Below are 13,090 nucleotides of genomic sequence, written 5' to 3' on the forward strand. Positions count from 1 at the left end.
TATCAGCTAGGAAACGAAAACCAAACTGACCACTGCGGACTTGTTTGTAAGCTTCCCTCAATGAGGAGATGTTTACAATGCCAACTTTTATTGCTATAGTGGAGAATCGTCTGTCAGACTTGCCACTCTAGACTCAAAAGACACAACAAACTTTGAACAACCAACCCGTGGCACCTAATGAAGAATGCTAAACTTGATTTCATGAGGTAACTTGCAAAAACTACATCCTCCACCCTACCACTCTTCAACTTGTGTGTGTGTGCCTATCTGTAATCACAAGTTCCTTAGTGAAGACATTCATTGCACCATGGACCAGTGGAGCTCACATATACAGTAGTCTGGACAGGCAAGCAGAGAATCACAGGTTTTTGGGATACAGAACACCTATTAAGTCATCTAATGTACTATACTGCCAATGCAGAATAGTTACTTACAGTGCATTTTCCATTCCTTTGTCCAGTCCATTTTTAACTGACTAACGCAATGGGGCTGCTACCACTTCTTCTGGCAAACACTTCAGCAGTAAAACAAATTTCAAGGTCAGAAAATATTTCCCAATAATATGCCTACATTTTCCTTTGCTTAACATCACTCTGTTATTTTTATTTGCACTCCTCTATAGACCACCCAATACAGTTTTGGCACATAATTATATTTTAGGGAAGCAGATCTTTAGCAGGCTGCTCCAAAGAAGGCAAAAATTATTTCAAATACCACAGTTTAGGACAGTTATGGAAACAAAAATTCAGTATCTAACACATTTTATCATCATCAAGTGACTATTACCAGTCACTAGTCCAAAATCAGCTACAGATACTCCTCTACCAGAAGACTAGAAAACAAATATGCAAGAGCAAGACTGAAAAAGAAAAATCTCTGAAAAATAGACTACTGAAAACAGAATATTTCAGATTTATACATTCACTAAGCCCCTGAAAATTGCATATGCATCTATAAATTATATTATATATATAGTATATTTCAACATTGGTAATTACAAACTTGAAAATTATACTCATCAAGAGAAAAATCATGACACTGGTGACATAGCTAACTTTACTTCACATCAGTCAACAATGATTAAATTACTGATCTGTAACACTGTAAACACTGCTTTTTAAGGCTTAAAATTTTAAAGACTAACTTGTGATGCACTACCATATGAAAGCTTCTGTTATGACAAATTAGATCTGTTTAGTAAGTCACTAGTCTATATACAAAGCATGCTAATCACGTGCAGTGTGTTTCACATTTGCAGATATTTGCAAGAAAAAGGGATCAACAGATACACCAAGATGGTGCACACAGATGTAGCAGTATACTTCTTCCACATGGATGCGACATACAAAACAATGAGTTGTAGTTTATAGCTTTTTCTGCTTTCTCAGACACACTCCTTTTGTGAATTAATGTAACAAAAATTAGTAAACACCATACTATTATTAACTAGTGTGAATTATAAATGCATCAAGACTGTTACTTGAAATGATTCATTTAAGCTATGGTAACTACAAATAAATATGGATTTTTTTAACAAGGAGACAGAATAAGAAGCAGCTTGTCTTACAAACTGCAAAAACTTATCACTGTGAATTCTCTAAGAAGCTTTTAACATGCTCATTCCAGCTGGGGTATACCCATCACATACCTAAACCTCACAGACTTTTCAGCCAGCAGTTATTTATAGACTGTATAGATACTACTTGTAAATAAGGGCCCAGGACATAACTCAACTGAATCTATGATGTATTCATAAGAAAAAGGGCACATTATTTTGTAGAAATTCTACTCTTAATTTTTGATAGGAATTAGTGGATTATCCAGGCTGATGGAGAACTATGGCAGAGCATTGCACTGGAAGTTACTGGCTGTGATGGGCATAGGTAACTGTTGGTGATCAACATCGTGTTGTATGTAGATTTCATTAAAATTTAAATAATCAATTTTGTGTATACAAGCATGCATATACCTCTAACAAAAGGCATACTGATTTTCCAAGAGTCAAACATTTATTCTTAGGCATCTGTGTATTCATTGGACGAAAAAATCTGCAATGATAGATAGCTGCATGAATTGATAAGCATTTTATAGCTCACAAAGTATAGCAATGCATTTCAGAAGTTTGGGGGTTTTTTTAACTAAAAAATGTTAACCGTATTATTTAAGACTAAGCAGAACATTAAGTATTCAAAACACAACCAACCTCATTTTCATGCACACTTTTCTGTAATCTTTCCTTTTGTTATATATCAAATGAGAAAAACACTGGTTTAAGAATAGTAATCTTCTAATTATTCCTGATAATTTAATGGACTTTTCTCACAATGGTGATTTATAATATAATGGGGTAGGAGAGGAGAAGTAGGGAACTTGAAAGTAGTATTATGTGCACTACTGTCAAAATTGGAAATGATTATTTCTTTTCCTTTATGCGCACATTTTTAAACAAAAACATGAAAACTAACTACATCTCTCAATTTGACTGCAGGTAGCACATCTAACGAAAGAAACGCAGTACAGTTTAACCGAAAGCTGCCCTCTCTCTACACACATGTGACCATTGTCTCGCTGTCCCCCCCACCACGCCGTCGCCCTGCAATGCTCTTCCCAAGATGGGGAAGGCTGTAATTTGTGTACATACACAGTTGCTGAAATATGAAAAGAGAAAATATTCATAACAACTAAACAAAAGACAAGGACAAACACCCAGTAAGAAAAATAAGTACTGATAAGAGATAAACACTGAATTTAAGTCATGTTTAAGTTGCTAATTTCTCTAGGCTTCCTCCGCGGAGGAGGTACATTTAGCGGAATCAGTCCTCTGGACGTAGAGAGCCTGGAAGATAATTTCCTAATCTGATGCTAAAAGACATACATCATGAATACTTTCACATAGAATTTGCAAAATGTTTGAAACATATTCTATTATACACCTGAAAACTATTTGTAATTCTGACAAAGGCTTTGGCAATATTATTTGTAGGGATTAGTTTAGGACGGGAGGAAAAAGGTGTATTTTCACCCAAGAAATGACATCTTTTCTAAAACCACTCTTTTGACACCAAAGCTAAAAGCATGTATAGCAATCAGGACACTTTGAATTTTCAGTTTCTTTGGCCAGATTATTATTTTCCCTAATTGACATAAAGATGTTTTCATATGAATTAAATTTCTCGTAAGCCTTAATTGATGGAAACATATTAGGTAGGCCCACATATATGAAGATATTTTTCCTTAATAAAAATATAGTATGTATTTCATCTGTCTGGTATTTAGAATATATTATGTGTGACACAGACAAGAAAAACAGGATTCTTAAAATTACTGCTCTTATTTTCTAAGTACAATTTGGTCCTAACCTTGTAACCCTGCTGTAATGTAGTACTTTTGACCTAGACCCTTTGTGAACAGCACTCAGCCCTTTGTGCTCACAAGTGTCAAGAAGGGGGTATAGAGCCCATAAGGCCTTGGGTGAATCCACAGAAATATTGATAATGCAGATGAGAATATTTACATCACCTAACTTTCATCACCTCAGTCAAGAACCAAATTATGCTGAAATTTCCTATATTGCACAAGAAAAAGGCCTATAATGAAGCACTCTTAAGATGCCAAACTTCATTCTACTGAATCTCTCTTTCTCTGCTTACTAAAATGAAGCCAAGACTCTGACAGTAAATTCTGACAATGTGAGCTGCTACTGGTTAGATAATCTGAATGCGCCCCCTCTTTAAAATGTTTTTCCTCATCTCATCTAAGAGATACACATACATGAAATATGCCCATACTCCCATTTCAGGTTTGTGACTAATACCTAGTCATTGCCTACTTCCAGTTTAGAGGAAAAAAGAATTTCTGCCTTCCACTTCCAACAGACATATCCCAGAGAAGGTAGTTTCTTTGTTTTGGTTTGATTTTTTTGTTTCAAGTCAGACACTTCTGTTAGTTTCTTAAAAGGTGATACCTGCCAAAATTAACCAAATGAGAAGCAAAGTATGTCCCAATGGTCTGAAGAAGTCTTTCAAAACAAAGCAGATATGACAATCCCTAGACACTTTGCTCCCAGACTCCATGCCAGATTTTTTCCACAAGAAAAAAAGAGATCTGGTCAAAGACATTCCTACTTTTCTCTATCTGCAATCTCATCTCCCATTTCACCCTGCAATTTTCTTCCCCTCAATAATGTCAGTGGAACTGATTGCAGAACTGTGCCCTGAACTGGATGAGTGCAATTTTAAATCAGTGCTTGTTAAACCCAAATGATTTCACTAATGTAGCTCAGTGATCAGTCAGCCCAACTGCTATCCTAGCACAACTGAAGATGTGACAAACCTTGGGAAAGGCAAAGCATTAATTTCTGGAGGAGAAAAAATTAAAAAATAAAAAAAAAGAAAAGAGTACAAGCAAGAAGGATTACCTTAAATTAGCTTCTTACCCAGGAAAGCTTTAACACCAAGTCACAACCTGAAATAAGCAAAAGTACCTACAGATACAGATTATACTGGTTTCTTTCTTGCTTTAAGAAGGTCCTTTCCCTTGCAGCCAAGAAACCAACATGGAACCACATTACCAGTTGTAATTTAATGCACTTTCAAGGAGGAAACAACTTTAGTGTTAGCTTCCAACATATTTTAAGTAATAGAAGGGCTCATTTAAAAAGTATGTTTTAGCATTTGAAAAAATCTTGCTTAAATTTTAATATTTTTCTTTATTTAGGTGAGTATAGAGAAGAAAGAAGAAATGAGCAAAGCAGAAATGCACAGGGGGCTGGAATTTCAAAGGGGAAGCATATTTCCCAAGTTAGGAATTAAAAACAAAGTTACAACTTATGGAACCTATCAGCTTAATTCTAAACTGCAGCTCCAACATGTAGGCATACCATGCTTAAAAAAAACAAAACATATATCACAGAATGGTTTGGGTTGGAAGGGACCTTAAAGATCATCTAGTCCCAACCTCCCTGCCATGGGCAGGGACACCTTCCACTAGCCCAGGTTGCCCAAAGCTCTGTCCAACCTGGCCTTGAACCCTTCCAGGGAAGGGGCAACCACAGCTCTGGGCAACCTGTGCCAGGGCCTCACCACCCTCACAGGGAAGAATTTCTTCCTTATATCTAATCCAAATCTGCACTCCTTCAGTTTAAAACTGTTACCCCTCATGCTATCACTACACTAATCCAAAACTTAAATAGAGAAGTAATACTCTTATTCAGTAGCATTTAAGAAAGTAACACAGAAATAGTTCTATTGATACCAGGTTTTGATAGGAAACCACAAACTTGTTTCTAGTTTGGCCCGTGGCAGAGTTCACAATATTCATTCAACCTGAAACACATATCACAGATCTATTTGCTTTTGAAGAACCTAATAAGATACAGAAATGTACCAAGGTCCTTCTCGTAGTTTAACAAATTCAAACATATAACTATACTTACAGAGCCATCTTTCAGATTTCTTTCATAGGAGAAATGACACTCCATATTTTCTTCATCTCTTGAAATAGCAAAGTTATATTTGCCAGCTGATTCTTCTCCAGCTATCAGTGCCTTCTTCAGTTCTTCGACATACTTTTCTCTATTCATTTCCATGTCAGCAGCCTCCCTAGAAATTTCAGCTTCAGAAACTATCAGAAAGAAACATGTGAGAAATAAATACTCATATGTATGTGAACATGTGTATGTATTTATATGTACATATAGACACACACACCCCTTAAGGGACAGGCAAATATTAGGAGACTATTCTTTCCTGGACATATATCAGTGGGCCAGACACTAATGGAAATGTAGCAGAGATACTGTGTTTTTCCTAAGAATTAAGTTCTGTCCCTTCTCTTTCTGTCTGAAAATGATTTATTGCTACTAGTCCACAATTCTACTTGCCTAAAGTAATTCAGAATAACACTAACCTTACAGAGTAGAATGCTTTAACTATGATTTATCGTACCCTCTCAGTTCTCTTTGAAAGTGTGTTATCTAAACCCTGTAAGACAACAGATGCAACTGTCTCCTCACACATTCTTGATCCAGTTTTCCAAGTTTGTAATTTACAACCTTAAAACAAAATACACTGTCAATTTACAAATGAAGCTACACCTAGCAACTTGAGAATCCATGTTTTACTGTTTACATTCAAGGACCACTAAATGGGGGATGCGTCTCCAGTTTGCATCAGGTCCATGAAGAAAATTTTATTCCATTCCTTTGAAAACAAAGAATGGTTGACTGAGGTACAGAACAGGTCAATAAAAGTGTAATGTTATTAAGAATCATTATAGCCTTCCCTGTCTGCTTCTGATCATTTATTTCTTCCTAAATCTTCTTTTGGTTAACCTTCAAACTGAAATGGCAAGTTACCAAGACTCATCATCTTTCACTAGGAGTAGCAAGGAGGAGTTCTTGATTTTACCACCTGGGCCCCTGGTTATTTTCCGTTCTTTTTATTTTATTCTACATACTGTTTCTTCAGTATTTTTAGAGATCAAATATTAATCAGAACAATGACGTCAATGAGGGGTGCAGAGCTTCTTTCACAGGCTCTAAATTAAAGAGAGGATGTATATAATGTAATGTAGGCTTTAATGTCTAGCCTACCAATACAGTATTTTAGATGGTTTACTTGATTAACAGAAGTGCTTCCTCTTCTTCTGCACAACCTTCTGAGGAAGACTGCTCTAGATTGTCATTTACCCCTGCTTGCTCTTAGATCTTCCTAGCATTTGCTCAGCATTTGAGAAAGCAAGATATGCAAAAGGACATTAGTTTGTGACAGCCTGAAAAAAAAAACAGTGAACAAAAAAGCAAACAAAAACATACATGGCAAACCCCCAAAAACCCAACCAAAACCCACCAACCCCAAAACACATCTTTCACAGAACTGAAAGTGACTTTAAAAAGTATGCCACTTAAGACCCCTATTAATAACTGTATTTTTTCTCTATATGAATACCTTTGAAGATAGTTTCATATTGAGACATAAGCCTGCACATGTACTGCAATCATACCGAAATAGAACAGCATTTCAATCAAACATGAGTCTGTTCAAATTGCCTCATTTTTCTCCAATCTTCTTGACACCCTAGCTAACCTCGTATTGCAAAGGAGGCAGTGCATATCAAATCAATCCATCATATAAAAATAAAGCAAAGAGGTAAATGTATAATTATTTGCTAAGAACAGTTATATCCTCACACACCTCAGGATTTCTGGATTAATTCTGCACGTTTGGTAATTTTAGCTTATTTTCAGACTCAGTGTGGTTGAGTTTGGAAGAGACCTCTAGAGATTGTCTAGTCCAACTAGATCAAAAAAGGGTCAACCACAAAGGTTGCTCAGGACTATGTTTTGAATGGGGTTTGAATATCTCAAAGGACCGAGGCTCCACATCCACTCCAGGCAATCTGTTCTGGTCACCCCTATGGTAAAAAAAGTTTCTTCCTCTGTTTAAATGGAATTCCTTGTATTTCAGTTTGTGTCCATTGCCTCTTGTCCTTTCACTGACATCACTGAGAAGAGCCTGCTACATCTTCTTTACTCCCTCTCATCAGGTATTAATAAACACACATTGAGAAAAACTCCCTGAGCTTTCTCTCCTCCAGGCTGCACAGTCCCAGCTCTCTCAACTTCTCCTTGCATGACAGATGCTCAAGTCCTTCAGTTGTCTTCATGGACTCAAACCTGTATGTTCATGTCTTTCTCATACTGCAGAGCCCAGAACTGGACACTGCATCATGGGTCTCACCAGGGCTGAGCAGAGGGGAAGGATCACCTCCCTTGACATGCTGGCAACACTCTTCCTAGTTTAGCCCAGGAGGCTGTTGGCCGTCTTTGCCACAAGGCCACATTGCTGGCCCATGTTCAACTTCTTGTCCACAAGGACTCCCAGGTCCTTTTCAACAAGGCACCTGCTTCCAGCCAGTCACCCAAGGCACCATACAGTCTGGGGCCTTCTTCCTCCCCAGTTATATAGTTTTGCTTTTCCCTTTGTGAATTTCATGAGATTCCTCTCAGCCCATTTCTCCAGCCTGTCCAGGTCCCTCCGAATGGCAACCCAATCCTTTTATCAATCCTTCCCCCAGTTTTGCATCACCCATAAACTTGCTGAGGATGCACTGTGTCATCATGCAAGTGATTAATGAAGATGTTAACAGTACTGGACCCATTACTGACCCCTGTTGTACAGGGCCACTAGTAACTGGCCTCCGGCGTAACTTCATGCTACTGATCACAACCTTTTGAAATCTGGTTGAACTGGCTAAGATCAATCCATTTCACTGTTCATTTATCTAGTCCATACTTCACCAGTTTGTCTGTGAGGATGTTAGAGGACACAGCATTGAAACCCTTGTTAGCTAAAGCCAAAATAAACAACATCCACTGCCCTTCCCCTATTCAACAAGCTAGTAATTTCTGAGGTTATTGGGTGGGTCAGGCATGATTTCCCCTTTGTAAATCCATCCTGACTACTCACCATCTTGTCCTTAGTAATTTTTGAAATGGTTTCCATGATTATTCCTCCAACAGCCTCTGGATGGCCAGTTACCCAGATCCATCCCCTTACTCATCCCAAAGATAGGAAAGACATTTCTTCCAGTCCTTAAAACCATCCCCTGATTGCTATTACCTTGCAAAAATAACCAAGAATGGCCTCACAATGACATGGGCCAGATCCCTCAGTACTCAGTCTCATCCAATCAGGTCCCATGGAGTTGTGTACATCCAGTTTATCAAGATATTCTCTGACCTCATCCCCCTCCAAGAGTAAGTCTCCTTTGAGAGACTCACTCTTGAATCTCCTGAATTTCCCACTGATCTGAGGGCTTGGGATTTCTAAAGGCAAATCTTAACCAACAAAGACCAAAGCAAAGAAGGCACTGAGTAGTACCTCAGCTTTTTCCATGTCCTTTGTCACCAGTCCCCCTGCCCCAATCTGCAGCAGGCCCACATTCTCCCTCATCTTCCTTCTGGTGCCGATTAGCCTGCAGACATCCTAGTTGCCCTTCATATCCCTTGCCAGATGCTATCCCAGGTGGGCTCTAGCTTTCCTAACCCCATCCCAGCATGTTTGGTCACTGTCTCTATGCTCCTCTCTGGATACCTTCCCCTGGCTTCCACCTCTTGCACACTTCCTTTTTACATATGAGTTTAACCAGGAGCTCCTTGTTCATCCATGCAGGCCTCCTGCCACCTTTGCTTGATTTCCTGTTCCAGTGAGATGAACTATTTTTGAGCTTGGAGAAGGTCATACCTGAAAAATCAACCACCTCTCCTGGACCTCTCTTCTCTTCAGAGCTGTATCCTATAGGATTCTTTTAAAGAGATCCTGAAGAAGTCGATGTCTGCTCTCTTGAAATCTAGGGTTATTATCCTGCTTTCTACCCTGTTCCCTCCTCACACAAACCTGGAGTCCACCACTCAATAGTCACTGCAACCAAAGGCTGCCCCCAGTTTTAACTTACCCAACCAGCTCTTCCTTCTTCACAAGTATTAGCTTTAGTAGTCCTACTCTCTACATGTCTCACAATGTGGAAAACATGCAGATTTTACTGATCATAGACTTAACCGAGAGGGGTTTTGTTGGGGGTTGTTTGCTGGGGTTTTTGTGCTTTTTTTCTTTTTTAATAACAGGTCACAATAATCAGTTAGGTCATCTATTCACAAATAAATCAACTATTTGTGCACACAAAAAAGGAAATACTACCTTGCTAATCACCTTAGGTAATTACCATATGTCTACAAAAACCTGGTGAGGCAGGTCAGTCACTAACACCCCACTATATTACTCTGTTTATAAGAAACAGGTGAACAGATAGGTGAAAAAGGAGACACAGGTGGCAAAAAAGGAGCATGCTACTGTCACCACTGCAAGGAAGCAAACAGTTGAACCAAGGAGAAACTACCCCGTTTTGTGGAAAATTTCAGCCTGCAGATATATTCAGTTAAAAGGACCAGAAATAGGTCAGAATCACATTAGTTATCCCCTAGCACCAGGCATTTTTTTCCTAGGCAGATTCAAAAGCTAGAAAGCAAAGGGATGTAAGGGAACTGAATTGCTTTGGAGTTATGATAAAAGAAAAAAAAAGAAAAAAAAAATAATGGAATTAGGGTCAATAAATATGAGCAAGTCAGTCTTTGTCACACTAAGATGTGAAATGCCAGTCTGAAGTCTGTCACAAAGATCTCCATATTCTCCTTAAGAGACAACATTTAAAAATGAGTATTCTCTGCACCCCTGTTCTTTTGAAGATACAAGATGAAACCTGTCACACTCACACTAGCCTAACATAAAGTAAATGGACAAGGCACAACACATAGCATTTTATCAGATGTGCAACAACACAACATTCAGCAGATGTCATAAATTGCAAAAATGTCATTATACCTTAACAAAAATATAGGAGTGCTGTGGAGCATGCATTAGAATAAACCAGGAATAAAATAACTTAATAATCAGTATTCCTAGATTGGAGAAGATGCTTCTATCCTTACATTTTAAGTTGCATTATCTATACTGCAGAGAAGGGAAAAAAAAAAAAAATAATGGAGGGACTTAGTAAAAAGAGGCCAGGGAGAGGTATGGCATATTGTAACTGTATGTCCCTACAGATCTGTAAACTCAAGATGTGTGCTCTTTGTAAAAGCACATCTCCCAAAATGGAAACTGTACTCTGCTCTCTAACAGATGTAATAGACAATAGTACATGAATGTTTTTTATACTGATGAGCTTTAGGGCACTGAAATACTCTGAGACACCTAATAAACTAAAGATTCAAAACATTTATATTCTAGTATCATCATTTAAAGAACATGTTACACTTGTCAAATTTATTCCTACAGCCCAACAAGACAAATTTAAAACAAAGCAAAAGTAAGCAGCAGCCCTTTTCACTAAACTGGGGTTAAAAAATCTTGATGGAAGGAAACACAGGGCACAGAGAGAAATGGATAAAGGTGTAACAGATTCTTTTTTTCACTGCATGGACATCACAACCATCTTTTTTGTAATACATAAAACCCTTTCCTAATACATGAAGAGAGAGGCTAAGACAGAGGGCTGCATATAAAGCCACCTAGTACTTGGCCTACAAACAGGATTTTTGAGTGCAAATCCACACTATTTAGCTGCAACGCTGCATCACTGCATCCTCCCCTATAAACCAGACACATCTGCAGCTGTCACACAGGGATACAAACAAGAGCAAAGCCAGCATGCAGCACTGCAAACATGAAAAGAAAGACCTAGAAGCAAGCAACTGCTAAGTTAAAGTCAGTTGTGCATTAATCCTCCTGCATTAACTGACAGGTATGAATTTCAGAACAGGACTTTGTACTGTTACAGACAGTGCTGCGAAGCTGAAGGATGTAAACTTAAAACAGCCGTTGCACGTGCAATCAGTTCTTCCCTACCTCATTGTAAGCCAACTGTTCAACCCTCAGCACCAACATAACTGAACACATCGAATTATCTTAGATGAGCTAGTAAAAGTATTTTCCAAGATTTTTAAAAATTATTTTAAGCATGAAATGGATGTTAATCAGAAAGGCTTAAGACTTTAACAATTGCCAGCTGCATCTTGTTTTTTTAAAACTGAAAGCAGCATTTTTAATTTTCATATAAAGAATGATACAGTGGAACTACTGTCAGGAAAAAAGCTCAGCCTACAAGTCTGTGAACAATTGGAGCTACAGTGCTAGTCAACACTCATCTTGCAGAGCTAACAATCCACTACAAATAGCAAGAATTGAGTGGGAAAGAAAGGCAAGAAATTTACCATCAAAACATTTCTATTTTATTACAAGCTACTGCCACCAATCATTTCCTCATTAGCTAGCTTATTTCTTATTCAGGACACTGACAGAGTTGAGAGAGAAAAGGCCACTAGTATGCCAGCAATCCCCGTAAGTCCCCTAAAACAGTACAGACGGAAAAGTGAAATCGCCTGCAGTATGAGACAAAGAGGGGTAGAAAAAAGTAAGTCGGAAATACTTGTAAAAATAAGTGTTTGTCTAGAACAATGATTTCAACACTGAGAAAAATTAAACTTTTAATGAAAATAAGAAAACTAAAAAACCCCAAAGATACTAATATACTGCAATACAGCACTAGGTTTTTCCTCCTGTGGTGCCTGTATGTTCTGCATGTTCCTCTATCTTATAAAACTGGCAGAACTGATCAATTGTTAGAGAAACACAAAATGTATAAATCCATATAACTGTAGTTCTTTTACCCAATACCAAGTAAATATATTAGATCATATTGCATATTTGTGTGTTTCAACACCCCCACCCCCTGAAATTTACTTCCCCCCCCCCCCCCCCCCCCTAAATAGGACTGCTAACACTTTTCATCATCACATTAAATATACAAAAACCATAAAAGACAACTCCATCAGCAACTCTCATTCACTTCCTGGTAGGTCTTGCCAAGCAAAATAATCCACAGCATGAGAAACCCAAAAGGGATTTCCCATAGTAAGAATTTTCTGACCACTGCTTTCCCTTCTCCCAGGTTTTGAATCTAAGCACTCTCAACTGTGATGTAGTAACTTAGAAAAAGTGATTAAAACAAACACTGAGTATATGAAAACTCAGATCTATGCCATAAGAAACTCTCATGCATGAGAGCTTCAACTCCTAATGAAATTATTCAACAGACTATACAAACTCATTAGGAATTTCTTAGAAATGGCTCAGATTCTTGCAGAAGAAATAGAAGCACTCTCCTTTGGATGAGTACCCAGTGCTCATGCTAAACTGTTGTGGGTTTCTTTCCTTCCTTTTAATAGAGTGAGGTCATTTTGCTTTCACTGGTCCTCTGTCTTGGGAAATGATCATCCAGCCATTCTGCCAGATGCAGGAAGTTAACAAAATGAGAACTGTGTTTATGTACTTTTTCTATATTCTTCCAATTATAGTAACATAGCTTTACTTAGAAAAATAACAGACTTAAAGAATAAGCTTTTTGTGAATTTTAAATGAGGGATTTTAAAGTTACATAAGAACAACAAGAAAAGCTTTTAAACAGAAAAATTAGCATGCTCAATTAGTTAAGTATTTATCAATGTTAACATCCTTCTTGCTATTTTGAAAAT

General features: G+C 37.9%; 1 protein-coding gene across 2 annotated transcripts in view; it reads right to left on the reverse strand.

Moving 5' to 3' along the window:
• The window catches only part of XRCC4 (X-ray repair cross complementing 4), a 184,602-nt gene that overhangs the window by 152,318 nt on the left and 19,194 nt on the right, over window positions 1–13,090 (reverse strand). For both annotated transcript variants that reach the window (XM_074856532.1, XM_074856531.1), the window contains exon 3: window positions 5,435–5,622. In XM_074856532.1, coding sequence (XP_074712633.1) covers window positions 5,435–5,622 — 188 coding nt within the window. The remainder of the gene's footprint in view (window positions 1–5,434; window positions 5,623–13,090) is intronic.

The sequence above is a fragment of the Strix uralensis genome, chromosome Z, assembly GCF_047716275.1.
Source record: "Strix uralensis isolate ZFMK-TIS-50842 chromosome Z, bStrUra1, whole genome shotgun sequence".
Lineage (NCBI taxonomy): Eukaryota > Metazoa > Chordata > Aves > Strigiformes > Strigidae > Strix > Strix uralensis.